The sequence below is a fragment of the Rhea pennata genome, chromosome Z (assembly GCF_028389875.1).
Source record: "Rhea pennata isolate bPtePen1 chromosome Z, bPtePen1.pri, whole genome shotgun sequence".
Lineage (NCBI taxonomy): Eukaryota > Metazoa > Chordata > Aves > Rheiformes > Rheidae > Rhea > Rhea pennata.
The window spans coordinates 24,573,598-24,598,991 of NC_084702.1; the positions used below are offsets into that span (position 1 = coordinate 24,573,598).

The 25,394-nt window shown below is 36.3% G+C and overlaps 1 protein-coding gene across 2 annotated transcripts; it reads left to right on the forward strand.

The window, feature by feature from the left end:
• GDA (guanine deaminase) lies at positions 1 to 25,070 on the forward strand. 2 transcript variants are annotated; one of them, XM_062599750.1, is made up of 14 exons: positions 1 to 185; positions 5,598 to 5,686; positions 7,379 to 7,550; positions 10,664 to 10,751; positions 11,141 to 11,246; positions 14,100 to 14,127; positions 15,562 to 15,669; positions 16,730 to 16,837; positions 18,973 to 19,070; positions 19,772 to 19,839; positions 20,281 to 20,427; positions 22,687 to 22,805; positions 23,689 to 23,716; positions 24,519 to 25,070. In XM_062599750.1, exons 1-14 carry the CDS (start codon positions 72 to 74, stop codon positions 24,587 to 24,589), a joined length of 1,344 nt encoding a protein of 447 aa, XP_062455734.1. In that variant the 5' UTR covers positions 1 to 71; the 3' UTR covers positions 24,590 to 25,070. The 2 variants fall into 2 exon arrangements, with proteins under 2 accessions (XP_062455734.1, XP_062455735.1); XM_062599751.1 differs by lacking the exons at positions 1 to 185; positions 5,598 to 5,686 and adding an exon at positions 6,566 to 6,621.
• Positions 25,071 to 25,394: the final 324 nt, after the last annotated feature.

Consider the following 25,394-nt stretch of genomic DNA (forward strand, 5'->3'; position numbering starts at 1 on the left):
CTGCTGGCGGCGCCGAGAGGCAGCGGGAGGCGGCAGCCCGCTGGGTGGCCGCTGGCAGCCTCCCCGCCGCGATGGGCTCCCGGCCGCTCGCCCACGTCTTCAGGGGCAGCTTCGTGCACGCCACCCGCGCCGCGCCCATGGAGGTCCTCCACGGCCACCTGCTGGGGGTGGACGAGAGCGGGAAAGTGAGCGGCGGCGGCCGGGGCCGGCGGGGCGGGGCGGGGGACGCCGCGGGGCCGGGGCGAGTCCGCGCCGAGTCGCCGCGGCGGGAGAGGGGCGCAAAATGGCGGGCGGGAGGCGCGGGGCGCCCGCGCCCCTGCTCCGGGCCGCCACGCGCCTTCTCGGCCCCAGACCCGCGCCCGCCGGGGGACGGGGCTCGCCGCCTGCCGCAGCTCCGCGGCGGGAAGGGCGAAAATCCCCCGCGCTCAAGGCGCCGGGGGGCGCGGGGGAGGGGGAGCCGGGGGGCGGTAGGGGTTGGAGCTGGCGGCGCCGCGGCACCTCCTGGCCCCGCCGGGCCGCCGCGGAACCCGCACCTGGAGCCCCCCGAGCTACTTCCCGGGCGCCGGGGAAACCTCTCTGCTAGTCTGGGGGATTTTTTTTTTTTTTTTCTGTTCCTGGTAATACATGTCAAAATAGGACAAAATATTTTTAATCATTGCAGCATATCTGCTGCACGTGTATGCTGCCTTCTGGGTCTGCTGCTTCTCTTGTCGATTTATTTCCTTGTCACAAGAAAAAAAAAATGGAGTAAGCCTGTAAAGAGTTACGAAGATGAAACTTAGCTACGAGCTAAGTTTAAAGTGGGCGTTGACGTTGGTTTCGGATGGGGAAGCTGTATGGTTCTGCCGACGGTATCAAGAGTTTCTCAGGCACATCCTGTGAGTCGGTTGGTAATACCCTGGAGACTCAGTAAGAGATCCAGCTGCTCCGTGAATACTCCGTATGCAATCAAAAAAATCATTCTTTCTTTTTTCTTGTTTCTTCCTTTTTTCGGTGGCTAAACAGCTATGTCGGGCTTCGGTAGCATTTGGAAGATGTGTAAAGCGCACTTGGGCTTTTGGGCGCCTTCAGGTGTTTGCTTTCACCGTCCGCACAGGTCTGCACGGGCCTGCCTGCAGGTGGTTCGTGACTCGTGTGGCACGTGAGGAGTGTGGTACAACGCATTGCAAAGTCTACAAAAAGCTGTATCTTGACTTACAGGAGTGGGACAAAACCTTACAAAGCTATGTGTATTGGCTAGTTTTTCAACTAAAAAAAAAAAAAAAAAAAAGCCAGGGTTGAATGAATAAAGGGTTTGATTTCTGTAATTCCAGTACTGGAGGCATTCACACTGTCCAGCTCCCTAATGGAATTTTCTAGGAAAGTACCACTGCTCTGTGCCCTTGGAAGATCAAAATCTTTAAAAGATCTTCTTGAAAAACAAACACCTTAATATGCTGTAGCAATTTGTGCTCTCACTCAGCCACTCTCTCCCTTTCTTCTAGTGAACAAGGACTCACTGAATATTCTCTTCTCTGCATAAACTGATGCATTCCCACAGAGTAGTTTAAAAGTAATTTTCCAGTAGGACACTTGGCCAAAAATGAAATTCCCACCAGAAGGGAGTAACATGAAGTTTCTTCTCTTCTTAATACAAATTATTGTGATTTTACCATTCCAGTGCAATGAATTTTGGTATCATTTAGCCTCTTACTTGCATACATACCTCATACAGAGCTTCCATTAGAACCACTAAAGACTGGCGCTACAGGGATGTGATGGGTAGAAAATTGCTTTATTGTTGAAATATACACCCAAACTGTTTCAGTATTACTTCCAAAGAGCTAAATTTAACTTCACTGTTACTGTTCTGGTGCCTCATGTTGCTGACTCCATCATGGGGAAATATTGCATGGTCTCTTACAAGGTGAATAGTGAGCTTTTGTGAGCAGGCAGATGCTGTTCCCTAGTATCTGTCTTGGTCTCCCCTCAGAATGGCAAGGGCATATAATTAGTGCATTGTAACACTATAGTCCATATTACACTGCACAGTCCATATTTGCCTGGTAAAGGCCCAAGACCAAAGTATTGGTCCTCTCTGCTTTGCTGTAGTTGAAAGGCAATTTTAGGAAAGGAAATGTTGTCAGGTTTGAGACCCAAGTTACTATAAGCTAACAAAACCTTGGTTTTATTGAACAGTTGTGATGTGGTATGGTTCTTGAGGAATTGCTTTTAAAAAAAATAGTATTCTTCAGGGTAAAGAAAATAGATTTAAAATATCAGTTATCATTGAAATGTTGGAATAATTAGCAGAATAAAATATTAAGTAAATGGAATGAATATTAAGATAAAAGCTGCTGTTGTTGAAGACTTGGAAGGAGCAAGAATTACAGAATGAGTTTATATTGTTAAGTATTGCCAAGCATAGGTGTTTGACTTAAGCCAGCTGAAATAGCCTAGCTGAGACATATGTTGCACTTGGTTGCATTTATGGCTGTACAGAGGGAAGCAGCAAGGCAGCAGCATCCTTGTGGTGTTCATTGCTTCAGCTTCTCAGCAGGTTGTTGGGCTGTTCATCTGAAGGCATGTCTAATAAATGAGCCTGTCTTTTATCTCACGTTGTGTGTTTGGGAAATCACGCAAATGATGGTCATGTCTAATAGGAAAATTGGTGAATACGGTAAACTCATTAAATAGTGGCAGCAACCCAGTGAGACCAAAAACAGGACATCCATCATGATCAGTGACAGAAGAGAGCTCCATGTTACTGCTGGCAGCTAATCATTGCAGATTAGAGGGAGCAAGAAGGATGTGGAAGGGGAGAGCTGGATGAAGCATTTACTGACGTGGTTAAGATAAGTACAAGCACTGCTAGATCCAAAAAAGGCATGTTCCTTTGGCCAGTATTGTTCACTTTCCATTCTTAGGGTAGAAAAGTTGTTTATAGGCTGATGATTGAAGGCACTCAGATTTCACTGTAGTGTGTGCATATTTGACTAGGGAAGCCCCAGGTTGTGGCAGGGGTTTGAGCAACTCTTGGAATAAAAAAGGACTGAATTGGGACTAGGGTGGGGAGATCTCAACTTTCATCTTTGGATCTTTAGCCCCCATGACATGAGCACCCTGAAGTCCACGGCAGAACTGATCAAAGCATTTGGGCACTGGTGATAGCACCCATTGATCTGCCTGCTCTTTGTGATGTGCTTAGCCCCAAGTGCTGGTTGTTGCCCTTCTTCTGTTTCCTTTTTCATAAGATGGAGGTCTTAGCTTTGTCTGTGCACTTTCTCAGTCTTTGGTGACTCTGGCATAGAGTTTGCTCTTAATACCTTTATGGTATTATGCTCCAGAACTAGTTTGAAATAGCAGGGCAGTTATCCTTGAATATACTAGTAATCACTCAGGAAAATGTCCAAGTCTGGGACCTCAAAGACCTTAAAGTACTCAAAGTTAAAAAGAAGTAGCCAGGACAAACACTTCCTAAAGCAATGGACATTATCTCTTGGATGACCAAGCAGTTCTGTTGGGAACACTGTTAAGAACATATAACCCCAAGCTTGTTACATTTGAAAAGGGTGTGGATGTTTAGCTGATTCACCCACAGCTACGTTTGACAATAAAGGAACACGTCAGGTTTAGCATGTTTTATGTGCTCAGCTCCCCTGAAACATATTTCCTTAATTTCTCCGTGATTCAAATGTTTCATTTATTTGAGTCCTAAGAGTATATAATATCCAGTTCTTTTCCATGGCAACGTCTGTTTCCAGCTTTTGCCATCTGGTATTTCATGTTTCTCCCTCTCTCTCACACGCACACACTCTCTCTCTTTTCTTTGTTCAGCAACTCTAATATTAGTCATTCTGCATCCATTTTAACTTCAGTTTCTGAGTCACATTATCGCTCATCAAAAATTTCTGTAGGTCTGTAGTCTAATACATTCTAATACAGTCTAATACTAATTGAATTGGCTGAAGAGTCTATTTTTCTTTAAAGAAGAGATAGACTGTTTTATGTGAAGTATTAATAGATTACAATATTTTTGCAATTATTGCTAACACATACTTGCATAATATAGTTTAATTTTTTTCTGACTAAAAATTTGATAACATCTACTCTTAAGAGAATGTAGTACAATCAAGAAAAGTGTGTCTGTCCTTAAAAAAATATGCAGACAAAATCTTTTTATTGTCTGCAATTTAGTAAGTAGCCTTTATTTCTGTTCCCTTGTATATATATAAAAAAAGTAGAAAAAGTAGTATAATGCACATATAACAAAACAGCAGTATAAATAGCTGCTAAATATGCTAAATGGTGCTCTTCTCTTCCTCGTGACCTTCATCCTAAGTTCTTTCTTATTGTTTTTTACAACTAATTAATCTTACCTTTACATATTTTTTTAATTGCTACCTTAGAAGCTACAGTTGTGAAGGGGATACAGATCCCCAATCTGAGAATTTTTATAAAAGCAGAAGGATGCCTATAGCAGTAAGATTTTTCCCTTAAACTTAGAGGAACAAGGTCTTCATAGCTAGACTCAGAGAATTAGAAAACCCTAAGATGGTTTCAGGCAAAAATTGATTAGGCAAGAATTTGGAGTTTCCAAAGCCCAGAATATAGAGTCTTTGGTGAGGGGATCTTCCTGAACTCTATGAAATGTCATGGGAATCTGATCCTACTGTAGTCTCTGGCACACATTCTAATACAAATAAATAAAAATCGTGGTTGTTTGATTGTTTTTATGATATTTAATGATTACTCCTGCATTCTTAGATTCCCCGTTCTTTGCTTCTTGAACAATTGTCATGCCTAATGTTGCCAAATGAGATAGATAAAAAGTTTAGAATTCATCTACTGAGAATATAGATATAGATGATATATGATGTGATACATAAATACATGAGATGATGTAGATAAAAACACCATGAAATTAAAAAATGAACAACAAGCATACCAAAATTAAGAACTGGCAAAAGTTTAGCAGCTATAAAATTTATGCCTTCCAGAAGTCACATGGAAGCAAATTAGGCTTTAGTATTGTAGGTTTTTGAAATAAATAAAAATTGTAGGCATGCTTCTAGTCCGTTTGGTAAAGTTAAAAGGTTATTTGCTTTTTCTCACTCAATTTATTTCACCCTCCTCAGCAGTTAAAAAATAAAAAGCTGTATTAATAACATGAATGAAAAATTGGAAAATGCTTAGGTCAGTGCAAGACAGTCATAGGCAAAGCAATTCATTTGACCCCTCTGTTTTTAAATACTGTAATTACATTCCATTAAGGCTATCACATACTTACATCAAGAACTTAGAGCTAGCATCGTAGTACTTTACAGGAATGCCAGTGGATAGTGAAGTCTCCCTGTGCCGTTCTGCCAATGTATCAGTTCAGAGTGAATTAATTCTCTTTTTTACAAGAAATTATAAAGTGGATTGGGTTATTCACTGGTTTATAAATAGGTATTTCACAATCATACTTGATAGTCAGGTACAACAAGTATTTCAATACAAACCTAATTCTTTTGTAGCAAGTTTGTAAGATCTAGTGTAAGATAATGACTGTTACTTTGCTTTCATGTAAAGCTGGTGTAAAAATAGTATGTAACTATTCTTTTATTTTTTTTTAGATTGTGTTTTTGGAGCAAAATGATCAGCAAGAGCAACTGGCTAAGAAGTGGGGATTCAAAACATCTGACATAAGAGATCTGAGTAATCAGTATGTGTTTGGTTTGGATTATTTTCAGCAAATGCAGTTTGTTCCTTGAGTGAAGTAATGTGAGTTTATCTGAACAAATTTAGTCATAGAACATACTACAAATCCAATCTCATGGGCAAAACTCCCTTCAGTTCCATAAGAACTCTTTAATCCAAAATGCAAGTGTCTTGGATTAGGTTTGGAGTGTTAACAGTCCGTATGCTTTTGGCTTTCCCTGGGTTGGGACTACAGCCAATTGTGAGTGAACTGTGCTGGCCGATTGATACTGCACAGAGCAAATGCTACATTTTGTTTTCATATATGACCTCTTCTGTTCATACAAGAGTAAACAATATTCTTTCTTGAGATTACATTCCATGTCCACGTTGCTAGCAATGGGCTGGGACAATAGGTGCTGGCTGGAAACTCTACACTTAATAATTATGTGTGTAGCATTAATGTTGCAGATACAGGAGTAAATAGTTTGGGCCTTGGCACCTTCTGTAATAAAAACTAGTTAAAACTAGTTAAAAAATTAGAGGATTTAAATCCTCTAAACACAGAACCTTGTATTTCTACTTGTATTTTTTTTCCTGAGCTAATGAAATCCCCCACCCTTCACGGGAGATGAAGTGTTTTTGGATTGTGCCTGTTGTGCTTTACACACAGCAGTGCAGCTGTAAGCAACTAGTGGCTTAAAGTCTAGAGCTGCAACATCATTTTAGTGCTCAGTTGTTAAAACATCTGTAGGCTTTATTGGAACACTGATCATACAGAATATATGAATCATGAGATGTTTTCTTCTTTGTTTGAAATAGCCTGGGGAAAATGGAAGGCACTGGGAATGTGCATCAGACTGAGAAGGATCTTTCCGCATTTCTAGCACATAGGAAGAGGGAGATTTAAAAAAAGAAGAAACCACTGTTACCTCAGTAGCCAGGGAGAAAGCAGAACGAGTGAGAGAAATTTAATACTGTATAGAGTTCTAGCACACAACAAAATAATTATAATTATTCCCCAATATTGTTGATATTTTCATCGATGTTATTGCATGAGTACTGACAATAAGCTGTATTGCAGTTTCGTTGTTACTATATCTTTGCTATCAAAATACTGAACATATATTACTTTATCAACGTCTTCATCTGCATTTGTAGACACAGTGACTCTTCTTCCATTAAGCCTTATATTTCACTGATTGATTATATGTATAAACACATATATAATGCAGAGGAAAAATGGGATTTAGAAAGTTACGGTATTGTAAATGTAATCTGGCAACTAAAAGCATGCAAAATATCTATACTAGAAAGCAAGAGTGGGCCGGATTCTTCCCTTGTTCAAGTGTATTCTACTGTGGAATAAATTTAGTTATTGTGAAGTCAGTCTGGCTTTACTTTCTGATATTTATCCTTAGTAAATGTTGCAGTTAAGTGGATGCATCATGCTCCTATATTAACTTCTAGTCTCAGATTGTTTTCCTCTCTGCTATCTACATAGAAGTCTGTATGGAGTTATCAGTCAACTGCTTCATAAAGTTGGAGTTTAGAAATCAGTAGGAGTGGACACACAGATGTGGAAAGAATGAGATTTATCAATGCTTGCCATTTTCTTTGGTGATTTTCGTTCAAGCATACTATTAACAGCAAAATTATTAACTTAGAAAAGTTATTTGAAATTTTGGACTACTATGGTTTTCTTTTCTTTGCCTAGTGAATTCTTCATGCCAGGATTGGTTGATACACACATTCATGCACCTCAGTATTCATTTGCTGGTACAAGAGTAGATCTACCTCTTTTGCAGTGGTTAACTACCTATACATTCCCAACAGAAGCCAAATACAAAGATAGCGATTTTGCAGAAGAAGTCTACACCAGAGTTGTTGTAAGTATAGCAAATGTCATTTACTTGTTTGATTGCATTCATATTTGTGAAATATATATATATTTTCAGAAGGTTGAGAGAAATGAGAGAGCATATTTTAGTGTCATATAGCCGCTGTTCTAGTTGCTGGTTAAGACTGTCACTTATTTGTTCCCGTCTTATTCCTTGGTTGCTCATAGGACAATTCATTTAATCACATCACTAACAACTACCTTGTTTATCATCTTTTCTGATATCTAAGCACATTGACTAATATTTAAGATTGCTGTCAGAGCTAGTGCAGCTGGCTGGTGCAGACAACCTCAATTCAGAAATAATCAAATACAGTTAAAAAAATTTCCTTCTCTACGTGAAGGAAATATTATGAACATGTCTTTGGCAAAGACTACATGACAGAGAAGAGGCTTCTCACAGTTAACAGATCTGGGTTCTGGACAAGTTGAGGAAGCAGCTTTTACAGCTGAGGGCTCTGTAGCAGGAATTCTTTTCATCATAGGGGCTTTACTTGAAGTCTTTGGATGATATTTGTGGCATAAGTAGAGAAGGACTGTTTTGAACTAGGCTACTTCTAAGCGATATAAAGACTGAAAGGTCAAATTCCACATGAAGAACAATTAGCAGCTAGGTCAGATTGCTGAGTACTGATTCTGTCCTGTGACTGAAATACATCCTATAATAAGTTGTCTGATACACCTTCACATGATTAATTGACTTGACCAGCATAAGCTGCCTTGCATTTGTCTAACACTGTGAGAACATTTGTTGTCAATGTCACAGCATTCTAGGTCTGAAATAACTAGTTATACTCTCCTTGCCACACAGACTTTAAAAAATGACCTTCTGCAGTCTGATGTAGTAAGAACACTTAGAAGTAGCTAGATCTTGAACTCTAGCAATCAACACATATGACTTCAGTGATAGAAAGCATAGAGATTATCTCATCTTCCAGAAATGTTTGTCAGCATCCTGTTAACTATCTCCATCTGTTCAAATTGGGTGAGATCAGGTGGTCAGTGCTCATGGTGACACATATTTAATAATATTACCTGGAAAAGATATAAGTGAAAGCTGGAAGTTAATTGAAGGAGCTTGAACACAATGGTTAGCTTCTTCTACACATGTATCAAATAGAACAATATCAGGAAAGTGTCTTCACCTCCAGGTACTGCAGATTACTAGTAGACCCACAATACTTCATGGCCCCGTGTGTCAGAACTGGATCTAGCTGTCTGGATAGCTAGTATTTTCAGGCCAGCTTTTTGGTGAAAACTATTCTGAAAGCCACATTGTCAGAGTTTCTCCAGTCTTAGTTAGTTGGAAGACTGAACAACTTTAAATATGACTTAGACATAATTGCCATCAGTTTAGTAAAAGCTGTGAAACTATAGTCCAAGAAAGGCAAAAGACATTTGAATGTCTAAAAGAGTTTTATAAGTCAGTGCCGCAGTATTGCATTGAATATTTCCTACAGAGCTCAGAAAGGCTTGAAGAGCTCAGAAAGCAGTGGTGATGGAAAAGGATATTAAAGGAGAAACATAGGAAGAGAGACTGGAAAGAGGTGGTCTATTTAGCAGATGATGGCAGATGAGGAATAAGATAAAAGTATATAAAACAACTTGTCTGGGTGAGGTAGGTTAAAAGTTACACCATCTGGCTTACGATACAGAAACAAGGACATAGGCAATAAATTTTTAAAAAAAGATAAATAGAAGTAATATTTCACAAAATTTGGAATGGTACTGTAGATCTTGTTTTCACATAAATTGAGGCCAAAATTGAATAAGCTTTAAAGAAGATTAAAGAATTACATCAGTATGAAAAATATTCTCATATATTGCAAATAAAACAGTACATGTTTTTAAATTGTTATTTTATTTCCAATAAATTTTCTGTGCTTACTAAAAGTAAACAACCAGTTGAAACTTGGCAGAATTTTAGCAGAAACCTCCTCTTGTCCCTCAAATTTTAGAAGAGCCAATACTTTATGCTGACAAACATAAATGGAACAAAATATTTTTAGATTTCATTTGACAATGAAGTTATAAATACAGAAGAGGAGAATGTTGACTTTTAAATGCTAAAAATAACAAAAGTAATTTGTCTCAGTAGTGAAATTATTATTTTTGAGACTCGTTTTAGGCACACTTGAAGATGTATTTTTAATTAATAGCTTTAATTTGAACATTTTGGGGAAAGCACAGAGCTTGGCTTCGTGTTTATGAAGTAATTAGCTCTAGCTGTTTTCAAAAGGTGCATCGGATGGCTATGGGCTACTGCTATCTCATTAAAAAAAAACTTCGCAAATTACAGTGTAATCAGGATACAAAGAAGTAATTTAAACCTTCATGGTGGATAGGTAGTCAATGAGGTATACATTGGTCCCAAGATAAAATGAAGCTATAAATGATATTATGACTTAATATGACTTTAAATGGTTCTTCATCTTTTATGGATATTTGCTGTTTTGTCTTCCAAAAGTAGTGTGAACAGGTATCAGCCACCTTCTCCTTTCAAATTGTATGATTAAATAAGTAATTAGATTAAGCTCTAAGCAATTGTTCACAGTTTACTTTTATCTTGAATTGTGTTAAATTGCATTCAAGGGTTGAAGGTGAAGAAGGGTTTGTATACCTGAAAGCCTGTTATTTCTAGCCACATCAGATGGCCAAATGAAGGCCTTTACTTTTTCCCCCAAATCTTGCTTTACTGTTAGATAAACAATGCTTCACTGTGAAAAATCAGAGTGTCTTTCCAAATTATGGAGTAACTTAGATGACTGGTTATTTCTGTTTCTAAATTTAATCTGAGTTAAACATAAGTCAGAATTTGCTACCAGTTTGAGGAAACTAAAGATGTATTTCTGTGGGCTTAGCCATTGTTATAAACCTGTTTAGCTTTGGAAGAAAAGTTTTTGTATTTATTAACATTCACATTTTTAAAAGCTATCATAAAATTAAAAAGCTATAGTCTACCTTTCCACTTCACTACAACTTCTGTTGAATTTCACAATAACTACATGTTCTTGCAGCTTGAAATCACTGAGGGCCTGTTCTGGGTTTTGGCAGTGTGGCTACTTTTTTTTCCAGACAGTTGAAATTGGTTTCTTTTTATAGAGACGAACTCTGAAGAATGGCACAACAACAGCTTGCTACTTTGCAACAATTTACACAGATACTTCTCTTCTCCTAGCTGAAATTATAGGTAAGACTACAAGAATGAGTTTTGAAGGATGTTGTACGGACGACACTAGTTGAAGCCAACAGACCTTCGCCATTTTAGATTAGCTAAGGATTTGTCCCTCTATTCATTCTTTTTATTTGTTGTCTCTCTCACACCATGTCCCCGAAATCCAATCCAGTTACTGGATTTATCATTCATTTATCTATTTTTCTCTTTTCTTTCCTTTTTGGCTCTGAAAGTCTCATGAATGGTCCCAACTTAAAGATGAAGAAAAAAATGTAAATTCTGTTCATTCTTAAATGAAGCTGTCTGGATGGGGTGGAATTTGCTATTTTGATTTCAATACTGGCTGTGTCAGGAGTTTTTGTAGAGAATGAGGATGAGTTTTATTTTCTTAAAAATCTCAACAGATAAATTTGGTCAACGAGCATTTGTTGGCAAAGTCTGTATGGATATGAATGACAGTGTTCCACAATACAAAGAGACTACTGCTGAATCTATCCAAGAGACAGAAAGGTAAGATGATTAATTTGGTAGCACAGCCTTCAGCAGTAAGACATTTTAATACTTCTGCAAAGTGAATATGAAGCTGGTTGGGAATTTACAGGCCTAAATGTATTAGGAACTTTACTTTTTGTTCTTAAAGCATTGTTTCCTATGGTTCTGCCAATTCATACCTACCCAGCTGCTGCACAGCACATGCAGTTTCTCTCTAGCTCTTCACAAGGATTAAGGAAGCTTCAGTTCTAGACATTAGAAAGAATATGTGTATGTTCTGGCCTCCCCTTTTACCTTCACAGCTCTGTTTGTAGAAGCTATGTGACCTGATATGGGGGAACAGCTCCTTTGCCCCCATTAATGAGTGAGCTATTTCCTCCCCCAGTTAAGGTTTTATTCAAGTTGTAGGAGCCATCTTTTGTATACCCCATTTTACACAAACTCCAGTTCTTTCTTCCTCTAGCATAACACTAATTTTACAGTACAGTACGATTACTGTAATTTACAACTAAGTGAATGAAAGAAAACCAAATCGAGACAATGTACCTTGTGGGTTTATTGCAGGTCAGAGGTGAAGGCCAAGATTAGGATATGGAAGCCTGCTGTCTTAGACCTCATCTTTCTTGTCTGTGCTTGGAAGATGCTTAGACAGAAATATAAATTTGCTCATGGGAATATTTACATATTTATTTAAGTATTTCAGTGATTGTGCTCAAAAAGTAAATACATGCCACTAGATATTTGTATTACTGATACCTATGTGAAATAGTTACCTTATGTTTGCAAGTTATACTAGAAGAATGCCAGTAAAACTTATTTAAAGTTGGAAAGTGTTGTGAATTAATGGCATTTATTTTTACTGCTATTTTTAAAACATTTAAAATTGTTTATATTTTGCTAACTTTTGTTTTCCCTTTGCCTAAAAGCTATTTTTTTCTTAATACAGTGAGTCCTGCTGAATTGTCCTGAAGGTGTCAGAATTTCTAGTTCTGATTTTTTAAAAGCTTCAGAATGATCTGAATAGCTTTTCTTTAAATATTAGTCTTGTGTTGCAACTCCATTCTCTTGTGATTATGTTAACAAGTGTCCCAGAGCTTTGAAGGAGAATGTGCAACGGGTGCTCTGCGGCTATCATAGAGAAGAGAGCTGTGCATGTAGGCGGGACAATTCATTTCCATCGTGTCTGAATCTTGCCAATACATTGCTGAAGAATGAAAAAGCGCTTCCTTTTCCTTAAGAGGGACACTTTTTTCTTTTTCTTTAAGAACCTAAGAGATGTGATCTAACACAGTGTCTGCAAATTGATACACTGATTTCAGTGCTTCACAGTCAGCCTATGGAAATATTTGTATTTTATGTATGGAGATAGTATACAGTTTCAAGTATTCTGTATATTTAATCTAAATTCAAGTTAAGAATTTGAATCTACCCCTCTTTTGAGAGGATGATATTAAGTTAGATAATTGTGATCTAAAATACATTATATCCTGCTTATATTAGCAGTCATCTGGAAAGAGGAAGATCCATGTTCAAATCTGTTCTTACAGACAGCAGTGGTTTAAATCTGAGCATCCTTCTTTTTAGAGTAGTGTATGAACCAACAAGGTGTAGAGTATACACCTTGCATTTATATGGATGTATTGAGCTAGGTCTTCCAGTTTCAAAACAGTGCTGATACTTGTAATGAATGAGAAGAAGAATGAAAATAACCAGTTTGAGGTTCTGGATTATCATCTGAGAGAGCAATGCTTATGTTCTAGTTTCTGTTCCAGTGAACAGAACTAATTACTGTATCAGGTGAATCATTAAGAGGAGAGACAGTTAAGCAGAAACCTAATTTACATTGCCTTTTGACTTTCAAAATTAGGCAATGGTGGGTTCAAATTCCATTGGTCATAGGCAGAAATTGAACTTAGGTCTCTCATTTCCAGCAGGTGATCTGGTAGCAGCTTCAATATTGTGAATCTAGCATTAGTTTCTTTCCACTTGAAGTTATTTAATAATGATCAGTACTTTATCCAATGTTTGTTATGACCAAAATTACGTTTTTTAAAATAAACTGTGACATAAAAAAAAAAAAAAATCACAGAAATCTTGTCCAGAGGCCTTCTCATGCTAGGTTTTGAGAGTTCTTCATATACATGGCACATACAAGTTTTCAGGACATTGCTTCTCTTCAAAGTCAGAGAAAGTTTTGTTTGCTTGTGTATATTACCCATATTGACTGAGAGTTTTTGTAGAGAGTCTCTGGGGTAGCTTCTTTTATTTAACAAAGTATGTGAAACTCTACTTTCCATGAGGTAGATAGTTTATGCACTAACATTAATATAAGCACTTCTAGAAAATCAGCAATCCTTTAGGTAAATGAGGAGTAGATACGTATAAGTTTAAATCTCAATGTATGCAACTACTGTATAGGAGGTATGAAATATTTCAGCATTTTTTAAAAATAGGACTTTAAATGACAGAATATGTTTAATGCTGTGATTTAAATTAATGTACAGATAAAGTGTTTTTCATTAATTTTGCTGCTGTAGCAAACAATTATTTCAGTGATTTTAATATAACATGTATTTGGTTTCCGCTGAGAACTCAGAGTAATTACCACATCTGTAAGATTAATTATTACAAATAAAAAAATTCTGCATATTTAGGGCCAAATTCACAATTGGCATAATTTAATACAGTTATGCTAACTTAACTGTATTTTATATTTTTATTTTATCTGAGAATCTGGCCCAGCTTTCTGTATAAGATTGATGTATGTCAAAATACTTAATAAAATGCCTAAGTAAATATTTTCTATATTTTTCTTAATTTATAACATAGGTGACAATTATAACATTATTTTTTTTTTCTATCTGTTTTCAGATTTGTTAAAGAGTTACTGGAGAAGAAAGTAAGTAGAGTTTTCCTTTATATTCACTTCTGTGTTCAGAAAATGCCACGTGGATATATGGAATCAGCAATCCCACTGACAAGCTCTATTGTCTCAGTGACAAATCAATAAAAATAAGCCTTTCTAAGAGCAGTTCTCAGTCTGCACAAACTTCTGCTAGCCAGGTTGTGGAGAAATGGTCTTGTAGCTGTATAAATTCAGTTTTGTGCAGTTAGAGCACAGCAGAATAATGTTCTATGAATAGTCTTTATTCACTTTAAAGTACTCAGCTTCCTACGAAGGACAGTTTTCTATTAAAGAAAGGTGGAAGTCAATACATCACTCTGTGGTATATCTAAATACACTAATAAAAGAACGTCTTTTCACCAACAGAAAGATGTCTTTACAATTCAGTTACTAATTCATTACCAAATAAGTATTTTGGGTCAGCCCATGCATAAGTATGTTTCTAAAGAAATTCTACAGATACAGGTTGACACTCCTATATTAACACTCCTATATTAAAAGTAGGGATTCTTTTCTCATCAGCCTTTGTTTTCGGTGGCTTAATTTGTTAACATTTTATCTCAAGGTTTTCAAGAGTAAAAGCCTAAAGTCTAGTGCCTAAATTGGAGTAATTAGTGGAGTAATATCCTGAAATCCTGTATCTAGGAGGTGGAATAAGAAACTACGAACCAAGTTATCACATACTTTCTTCTAGTAGTGCCAGATACACAGTGATGAGAAGTATAGCCTCTGTGTGAGCGCGGAATAATGCAATTGTCTATTTTTTAATGGAAACCTTAATCCAAAAGTGCAAAGTGTAAAGTAAATGACTGCAGCTCTAGTCTCAGTATCTTTCCCACTGTTTTCTAGCTGCGTAGCATATCTGGGCCTATCCCTAATCTTCCTTTCTGTGGAGTGTAAGGACAAATCGTTGTTATCAAGGGTGGAGAAGATCAAGCAAGGAAAAGGCTTTTTGTTTTTACAGAATATGCAGTTTTGCATCATTTCCTCTCCTTGTGGACTCTTTCTTTGAGGCTCATGGAAGGCAGGACTCAGGAAAAAAAAGTTCATTCATCTGTTTCATCTCTCTTAATGCCTACTTGATTTCATCAGCAAAGATGAAATGAGAAAGCGTTCAGTGCTTCTGTTGAAGTCAGGTGAAACCTCAGTGAATTAAGAAAAGAGTTCTCATAAAAAAGCTTCTTTTCTGAAAACAATTTTAATAATTTTAGTAAAAAACTTTGATTCTCTATTCATATGATGAAGTTTCTCATAAAAGTCAGAAAATAACTGTAGAGTTTATTTATTCATGTCAGCAAAGGTTGCAGCAAGGAACATACATACAGACAAAATCTAATTGTTATGTAAATGTTTGCCATTCATTCTGTCCTTTATTATGGTTACCAATACGTATGTGCAATCTCAAGCATGTCTTTTTGATATTTTCAGTATCCAAGGGTGCAGCCCATAGTAACTCCTCGCTTTGGCCCTTCCTGCACAGAGGATTTGCTGTGTGCACTTGGCAATTTAGCACAGGCTCACGATCTCCATGTACAGGTAAATTCTGAATTTCTGAATATAATTTACATGCTGCGTGCATAAAAAGCACACAGACCAGCCAGTTTTCATAATTTTGGCAAAACAGTTAAGCTACATTCTTAACTTTTAAATTTCTGTCTTTTAAATTCCTCTGAAATTATTAGTGGTCCTCTACCAGATCACTGTGACCTGCACAGGGAATGAGACAGCTTGTAGCTGGAAGGCTGCACATTTCAGCAATCCAAACGTGGTTACTAGGAGACCAACAGCAAATATTGGAGGTTAGAGCAACCTTTAGGTTGCTAAAGGTTTCTCTCCCCTGTTCCAAGCCTATCACCATTACCACTGTCTTCCTGCCTCCTGCTGATTCTGCATAAAGCAGATTTCAGTAGGTAAAGAATTGGGTATCTTTATATCATATTTAACATTGTCAACATAGATGTGGGATTTACTCTGTGATAAAATTTCTTTGGTTAAAAGCTTATAGGTAGGTTAAAATTTTTATAAATCTCTTTTTTGGTGACACAGTTCTAGGTATATACTGTACTAAACCTACCCTACATTAGGATTATTTATCATTAGAAGGCAGGGCATTTTCAAAATACTAGAAGTACATGCTTCAATGACAGCACAGGATGAGCTGATACCAGGAACTATTCAGCCTATGTAAAGATATGTGGAGCAGTTACCTTTTATGTTGCCTTGATCGAAGGGCGCACGCTTTGGTAGGCTGGCATCTTTTGTCTTGCAGTTGTATGTATTTATTTATTTATTTATTATTTTAACATTTGCCAAGTAGCAAGTGGGTCTTTATGTCACCATAATATTGGGATAGACTGTCCAAGCATTCCTTTCCATATCAGTTTTCAGGGAATAAAATGGCTACTCTTCTGGATCCTACAGATCTCTCTGATAAAAGTAGAAACATTCAAGGACTGGATCTAACAATAGCTTTAATAAAGACTAATGTCTATCTATCATTATGCCTTTAGAACCAGTAAATTGGTCAGAAGGTTGTAATGTCAGGTTTATTGTTATATAAAGCGGATATTCATCACTGTTTATTTTACTGTTGCAGAGTCACATAAGTGAGAATGAAGAAGAACTCTTGCTTGTGCAGAGCCAGTTTCCTGCCTATCAGCATTACACTGATGTGTATGATAGAAACAGACTGCTTACCAGCAAGGTAATTGCCTGGAACCTTCCACAGCTTTATCCATGTAGAGAATATGTTGGTGAATTGTAGTTGCTGGAGAAGTATATTCTGTCTAGGTCAGGAGGCATAGTGACATCTAGTGGGAAGAAATCACACTTATGTTCTTGATTACACAGGTATTGGTCAGATATTGGAAAGGTATTGCAGTTTTAGAGTGTCTATGATTTCCCTAAACATTTTGGAAAAGATGAGTGATGAAGACATTTGATGCTCTCTGATCCAGTTTCGAAGGACTCCAAATAGAACAAGAGGGAGGTTAGGTAAAGCTGGTAATGCTGCAGCTGGTAATTCTTGAGAAATACCCAGCTGACCTTACATTACAATGTTCCTGCATGTTGTTAATGCCTGAATGTACATTATGACAGGACCAACTTTTTCAGATGTTTTCTATGGAAAAAAATGACTTGTTCTAATGTATTCTGTATGTGACAGCCAGCCAACTGTTTCTACTACCCCCAAACATTCCGATCTCATTAGCTGATTTTACCAAATATTGATAGAGGCATAGTGGCGTCACAAATTGAAATTCACTAAAGTTTTAAGCTGGCAAGATAAAAGCAGGCAGATCTTCTACCTGCCCACACTTAAGTAGAGGTTGGAGTGTGAGCTCTCACCTTACTTGATATCAGAAAGCTCATGCAAGACAGACTTTATAACCAGCTAACTACAGTTGGATTGCTTAAACGGTTAAACTGATTTAAAATGTTAGGAGAGAATTTTCAGAGGCACAAAGGACAGCTGAAAGCTCCATGAGAATTAGATACTGAATGCTCATTTCTGCTTTTGAAAATCTACCGCTGTAAAGTATATACTTATAGTCCTTTTTGCCTGAGAAGTCAATACAGACTACTTAAGTATGTACATGATACTAGCTTTTGCTTTCTCGCACAGTATTGTGCATGCTAAGTTGTTGCATAAATATAGTGGAAAGAACACCAGAGCTGCTAAATACTGGTCCCAATTCTGTCAAACTTTTATATCACTTTTATAGCACTAGAAATTATCACTAAAAATCAAGGTTACTAGTGCTTTCTGATGCCAGACTCCTTGCTTTGAGAAAGGATTGTTTTGAAGATGAACATAACAAACAGGATTCCTCCCTTCTCTTCCCAAAACCTAAGACATCAAATTAAATGTTTTTAATGTTGAAATATGTTTTAATGCTGAAATACTTCCTTTTAAAAAACAGAGATCTACAGAGATCTGGTTCAACAGATAACAAATATATGTGCTTACCTTAAAGTGTGACTACTATCATGGGTTTTTCAATTGCATTTAAGCTTAAGAGAGGGCAATGTTATAGCATCATCAGGGGATGTTCAGTGAGAATAATGTTTGTGCATTTTTGATTTCTATCACCAGATTGCAAGGCCTAATAGAGCTCTTTACCTGTCACATCCTTCTCTCTGAGTATACATTTGGCATATTAGGTAATTCAAAGTAGATTTGTCATTAGTGTATGTCCCTTTAAAGTAGATTTGTCATTAGTTTATGTCCTTTTAAATGATACTATCTTATTCTCCTATGTTTTGTGCATACTGCTTGTGAATTTATCCTTAAAATCAACTGTGTAAGCTAAGAAGGAAAAGTTAATCATTTCCATAACAAATTAACTTACATTAATCAGAGAATATTCCAGATGAGATCTACATAGTGCAGAACTTCAGAGACCATAGGAAAAAAGCTGAGAGTGTATACATCTTCCATTGTGCCTGATATGTTCCTAGCCCCAATACTTGATCTACATAGTAGCCATATAAAATACACATCATAAGGTTACTACAGTGCTATGTCAGCTGGGGAATTCGTGCTCTTGTTCCTTGCAGCTCTTGTGTGATAATTACAGCCAGGGCAAGAGTTAGCATCTTATCTTTTTGTATAAAGAAATGAAAGAAATGCAAGGAGAACGATCTTAAAGTCTGATTTAAGGCTTACTGAAGTTAATGATAGTTTCTTCCCAGCTGATTTCAAGAGATTGTTACTACATTTGTTTCTCTTGATGGTAACAGGTACCCTTTGGGCTATTCAAAGGAATGTAGCAAAAAGTCACAAGCACTGAAGTAAATCCAGTGTTGAGTAAAATCAGTGATTCTCTTTCTCGTTAGACAGTGATGGCCCATGCCTGTCATCTTTCTGAAGAAGAACTGAAACTTTTTAGCCTTCGTGGATCTGCAATTTCACATTGCCCCAATTCTAATTTTTCGTAAGTTTTTTTAAAAATTAATGGTTTACTGTTGGATAAAGCTGTTATTTAAATAGTACCCTCAAGCCACCAAAGCAGCCTGACACGTTGAATTGAGAATGACTATTCATGTTCCACTTCTGCATGCTTTAGACTGACTAAAGATCTTTGCATAGAAATATTTCTTTCTCTAAACTTTAGTTTCTTATGACTTCTCCATCCATGACAGATTCTAGTTGTCTCCCTTCCCCCTAAAAGTATACATATGTTTTTTTGAATTCTTGTAGTCTTATGACACAACTGGATCCATTTGAAGGAAGCTCTTAGGCAAGCATGAGGCCAACCAAGATAGTGTTCTAAACTTTAGCAGTGGTTTTGCCTTTAACATAATAAATGTATTTTAGCAATGACTTAACAAAGCTTTAAAGATTCATGAAATGAATTCTCATCTCCTGGAGTGTACTTTACAACACATGTAATATATTAAGGCCTGTTTTTCAGCAGATTACTATTAAACTGTGGGAAAATTCTATTACAAAATTTTGCTTTACTTTCAGTGATTAGGAAACATAGTTCAGGTTTATGAACAGAAATGCTGCATCATTGTTGCCTAATGTGTCATGTGTTCTGAGAGCTGCTCTAAAGCCGTGTTCTTACTGAATTGTAGGAATAAACTTTCCACTGTATATATCATACAAGATATGTTTCTTATTCCAATCCAGGTTGCGCAGTGGTATCTTGAATGTACAGAAGGTTCTGAAACACAATGTGAAGCTTGGCCTTGGGACAGGTTTGTAGTTTACTGTAGAATTTGTCTATTTTAGAAACAATTGGAAGATACAAGAACATACCACCTGTTTGTATTTTAAAGTCAGCATGATTCGAACCCATGGACCTGATTTTTTTTTTTTTTTTTTTTTTTACTACTTCAAATCTAGCACAGATCAAAAATGTTAAAAAATACAAGTGTAAGTGAAGAAAGTGATGTTCCTGTCATGTGAATAAGCAGAGCCTAAACTGCAAATTTTCAAGTTTGTTATGCTAAGTTGCCTTTCTGTTTACATGATCTTGTATGTAAGAGCACCTTTATTAGGAATTATATGTTGAAAGACAGTGCTTAGCAATAAAACTTTTCATGTTTACTGCATTTGCCTCTTTGTAACATTTAACTGATGCTCATAATACCTTGAATCAGAGAATTATTCCAAAAATTTATTCTGATCTCTTCTAGATGTTGCTGGTGGATATTCAGCTTCCATGCTTGATGCTATCAGGAACACAATGATTGCATCTAATGCCCTTCAAGTTAATAAAGTAAACAAAACAGGACTAACTCTTAAAGAAGCTTTTCGATTAGCAACTCTAGGAGGAAGCCAAGGTAAGAAGAAGTTTCTCTAGAATGTACATAGAGAACTACAGCTCTTTTTCATACTGTATCCTTGTCTATCTTTTTTATATTGTCTTTAAAGATGGCTGAACTCACAGATTTTCTGATGCCAGAATTAAGTCTAATAATATATGTGCTAGTTAGAGATTTCTTTCAATCTCTCAACAATACCGGACTGATTTTAGAAAAGCATTCATGTTAACATTGACAAGTTAATAATAGAATCTTAATGATTTTTTAGGGCTTTATGTTTCAGGGCTCTTTAGTCCCTGGTGGTTTTATGTTTATCACACCAATTGGAAAGATTTTGTTTTGTCAACAACCAACAGTTAAAGAAAAGCTGTGCAGTTACTATAAAATTATGCATCATATTTGTCATCTGCTGCTTAATTTGTTTTTTCTTTTGAGCCATTGGTGAGGAAGCTTGTTAATGTCTTTCCAGCAGAGCAAAATATGATGCAAGTCACTCCTCAGACAAAAGCATAACGTTTAAACAGCGTATGCATCATGATTATTTAAGATGCAGTTGCATCTACAGAATACAGTCATCGTATCTGATTCACTAACATATTTTGTCATGATCAGTATTCACAAATACTCAATTTTTGTACAATTAGCAAAGTTTTATTGGAATTTGTATGATTTTGCAGAAAGCCAATCCACACACAGATAAAAATTTATAATTATTTCAGTTAGCAGAAAAGTGGCCGCTACCAATTAAAGAACTGATCCTAAGCCTTTTCAGTTTAACTTTTTTGTTGTTGTCGAAAGCACAGGTAATGGAAACTAAAAATTCCATTCCAAAAGCAGAGATCTGTTTCCCAGAATAAATACTATGCTAATCAAACATGAGAGTAAGTAAATTCAGATGTAAAAAGGAAAACTTCAAAATCTCAAACTCACATGTGACTACTTCCTCTCCCTAACTCTTGTATTGCTTTTGTCTGGGTTCTGGAGTTTTCAGTACTACTGTGTATTTATTTTATATATTGATTTTTGAAGTATTTTATCCTTACTGAATTACTTTCAGAAAGGAGGTAGAATATAAATTACTAGTATACTCTTCCAATAGCCTAGACAAGTGCAGTTTTGAGAAATTTAAATGTAACAGAATTTTGTTGGAATAATTTCCTTTGAGACTCCTAAACACTTGTCACCCTCTTGTGTTTAATCTAAAAACTGCATTCTACTCACAACCCAAAAGAATGAGATCATTTCAGCTGAAACTTCTAAGCAGTAAGAGCTAGTATTTCACCCATTATGAGGAGTTTAAATATCTTTATCCTGTCACCCAGAAAATTCATTAAAGACTGAAGTTCAGTTGCTAGGCAGGTGCAATCTAAAAACAAATGAACAAATTATATTATTATTTGATAACCTAATTTAATTTCTGAACATTGGAGATACTGATTCCATGTTCAGATACTTTGTACAATGTAAAAATATCCTGAGTCATTTCAAAGGCGATGGAGAGGCATCCCTTCAGATGCTCCAAGTACTTTGAAGGATTTATTTATGGAGAAATTGTAGATTTCCAGTGTTTGTGGACCTGACATCTAGAGGTCATGATGAAGTCTGAAATAGTAGAGCTAAATAATAGAGTTTTACACCGTAAGACAAGCCTTACAGCTGGATATGGGAGCTTCAGATTTGGAGATGATTTTTTATTTCATCATATTGGTTTTTTTCTGACTAATTACCCTTAATTAAACTCTCAAATAAGAATAAACATACCTTATTTATTATTGTTACATTATTATGTGTTACTGTGGAAACTGTCAAGGTTGCTTAAGCAACCTAAGTGTAGCCTTACCTTAGGAAGGTGAGCATTATTACATACCTTATTATTGATCTAACTACGTTTCAGTGGCCCTTTTGGAACTTTAAAGATTTTTCAATGGAAGCTATTATTAGTCTTTAAAAAGTTAGTAGTTGATGCATCAGAGCTGCACATATCACAAAACTAAGGGAGAACTTTCAAAGAACAAAAGTAAAAAGTTATTCAGATTTCTCTTACTTTTAACAGGTGCCCTTCATCATTTCACCAACAGATACATGTTTTTACTGAAAAGTTGATAAAGCACACATATGGCAGCATAGTCACTGTTACAATTATTTTCAGGCTTTTCCATGTTACAATCTAAACTCTTTAGCTTTTCTTATGAACATCTCAAATTGCCAGATGCTTCCATGGCACCTGGAAAGAGGTTTGTGTTGAAGACCTGTTTGTGAGCTTATTTTGATTCTCAGTTCTAGGACTGGAAGATGTGATTGGAAACTTTGAGGTTGGCAAAGAATTTGATGCACTGCTAATCAACACAAAGGCTTCAGACAGTCCTTTTGACTTGTTTTCTGCTGATGCTTTTGAGGTAATCTGAACAGGATCAGTGATCAAATTACTGAAAATACTGTAGTAAAGGGCTGTGATACAACCAGAGTTATTACCTTCTCTTCAGGGTTATCCTAGTGTCAGGAATCAAGTGTATTCCACTACTGCTGTCTGTATTGCGACCCAAGAAGTACAGTACTATTGTAAGAATTGTGTTAGCAACAATGACGGTCTTACTTGTCTGTGAGCAAAAATGCATACAACATTTTAATGTATGTTTTATTAGCTCAAGTTGGCAACTGGAGTCAGCTAAATAGCAGTCAAGAAAGAACAATTTAGTTTCAGTTAACATTTTGAATTCAGACTGAAGAACTAGTGTGGTCAGACTGTCTATTGCTGCCTCTATTATGAAGGCCATCATTCTCTTAGAAATGCTGGCATAACTGATTAGGTAATTGTTCCTTAACCTCATTCAGTCACAGTAATCTGGGTTAGATTAAGCCCTTTGAATTGCAAATGTTTTTCCTAAATCAAATCATTCTGGAGAAAAAAAAAATCCAGTATCAGTCAAATCTTTTTAGCCAAGTTAGTAGTTCTTAGGACTGTAAAAATACATACAGCTTTGTGTTATTTTTAATAGCAATAAATGCATTTGAGAGCTCTAAAAATGAAAGAGGGAAGTATTATGTTGTAGGCATATATTTGTTTAACTACTGTCAAATCTGTACACATTTTCATCCTGAGACATATAGCTTCCTTACTGAAAATTAATTATTGGAAAACATGCAAATTAACTTTTGATTTTACAGTTATTAAGCATATTTAGGAAAATTATTTTTACCAACTATTTCACACTTTAAGTAATTGATTTGGGATAGCAGATACTGCTTTCTGAATTTGGTTTTCTCCAATTTTTTTTTCAGGATATCCTCCAGAAGTTCTTGTATCTAGGTATGTTTTGATCCTCACCCCACAAGAAATTCTCTTTTGGTTTCATATATCAAAAATCTTCAAAGTTGGTATGGAGATTACTTTACATTTATTTATAAATATTGAGTAAGTATTAAGTAGTGCAACTTTTGTCCTTTGGGACCTAGTAAAATACTCAATTTAACATTATCTAAGTTTAACTGTCGGATTTATTTTCAGAACAAAGTACTTTTGAAGATCAATTGATGTTGTATTTTTTTTTAACTCCCAAACAAAAGAGCCTTAAAAAAACCTCTTTAAGAGATTAGGTATTCTTTATAGGACATTGTCTGGACCAAGAGATACGGTGCACATCATAGTGCTACACAGAGATTTTGGAGTTGGCTCTGGCCACATCTGTGTGGTTCTCTACTTAGACTTTTGATTTTTTTTGAGAAGTTAGCTCAGGCAAAGCAATGTCCTAACACACTTTTACCAGTGGCTGGTACTTCAGTTAGCTCAGATAGCTCTGTGCTGCAATGCATTTTCTATACAGATGTAATTTCAGGTTTTAAATCTTATAAATATATAGAAGATCCATGACATTATTGCAAAAGCTGAATGCAGACCCTTTTTTATTTCTTAAAAATAAAAGCATGCATACTTTAATATCCATTGATCTTTATGGTAGCCTTGACTGTCCCTCTCCAAATAAAGTTTCTCAGTCATAGGAAACAGTCAATGAAAATGATTTACTGCAAAACTTGAGGACTGCATCATTTTCAGTAACTAGATTGGTGCATAGATTTATGTGCAAATTTCTTTCTCTTTTCTGTTATTTCAGGTGATGATCGGAATATTTCTGAAGTGTATGTGTCTGGAAGGCAAGTGGTTCCTTTTTCAAGCTCAGTATAAATCCATTTCCCTTTTGCAAAGCATTCTGCTGATCATTCTACATTTGGTTTGGAAAAAATTGGTTAAACACACTGATCAGGAATGGGACTTCAATTTTTTGTTTGCAAGTTTTGAAACATGAAATGTCAGAAAATTTGTTTGACCTTTAAAGAATTATTTTACCAAAACTGTCACAGTTGTAAGAGGAAAAGGGCATTTTAATTTCTCTGTGAAAATAGCATGTATGCACTGATAAGAGATTTGGTAGTTATCTTCATTAAGTAGGGCAACTGCTGTTCCTCTTAATAGTAGTATAGGAAATATTAAGATGGTCAATGAAACTTTCCTTGTCTCTTAAGCGTTTTAATTTCAAAAAAAACAAACAACCCACTACTAGTAAATCTATTTTGCAAATACTGAATGTCATGAAATAGTGCAATTTCCTTAATATTATTGATAATATAACTTTGTGGCATTTTGGGGCATTTAAAACATTTTTCATTTTCCATTAGGTGCTTAATTTTTAAAATAATGATTTCATTCAAAACATTATTTTTTAGTAGAAATAAAATAAGAAGTATGTATTTTTAAATAAGTAAGAGTGCTTGTTCTCAAAGAGTTAAGATTTGTCATTAGTATTCAGATGGAAGAGAACTGGTGGATGAGCCATCTAAAAAATGCGTGATTGGTCAAACAGGCTGAGGTGGGGAGAGCCAAAGGGCTGTATTGTTCTGTGATTCTATCAATTGAAACTCTGTATCTCCCCATTTTTGTTCTTAAGTCTAGAAGCAATCAATTTGATCTTGCACCATTTTTGTACCAGTGC

What these genes read in the sequence shown, in the direction of transcription:
- GDA (XM_062599750.1), top strand. Translation starts at nt 72, where the DNA reads ATGGGCTCCCGGCCGCTCGCCCACGTCTTCAGGGGCAGCTTCGTGCAC. An exon ending in AAGTCTACACCAGAGTTGTT is followed by an intron (nt 7,551 to 10,663) that starts GTAAGTATAGCA and finishes TTCTTTTTATAG; the next exon opens with AGACGAACTCTGAAGAATGG. An exon ending in GAAGCTTGGCCTTGGGACAG is followed by an intron (nt 19,840 to 20,280) that starts GTTTGTAGTTTA and finishes GATCTCTTCTAG; the next exon opens with ATGTTGCTGGTGGATATTCA.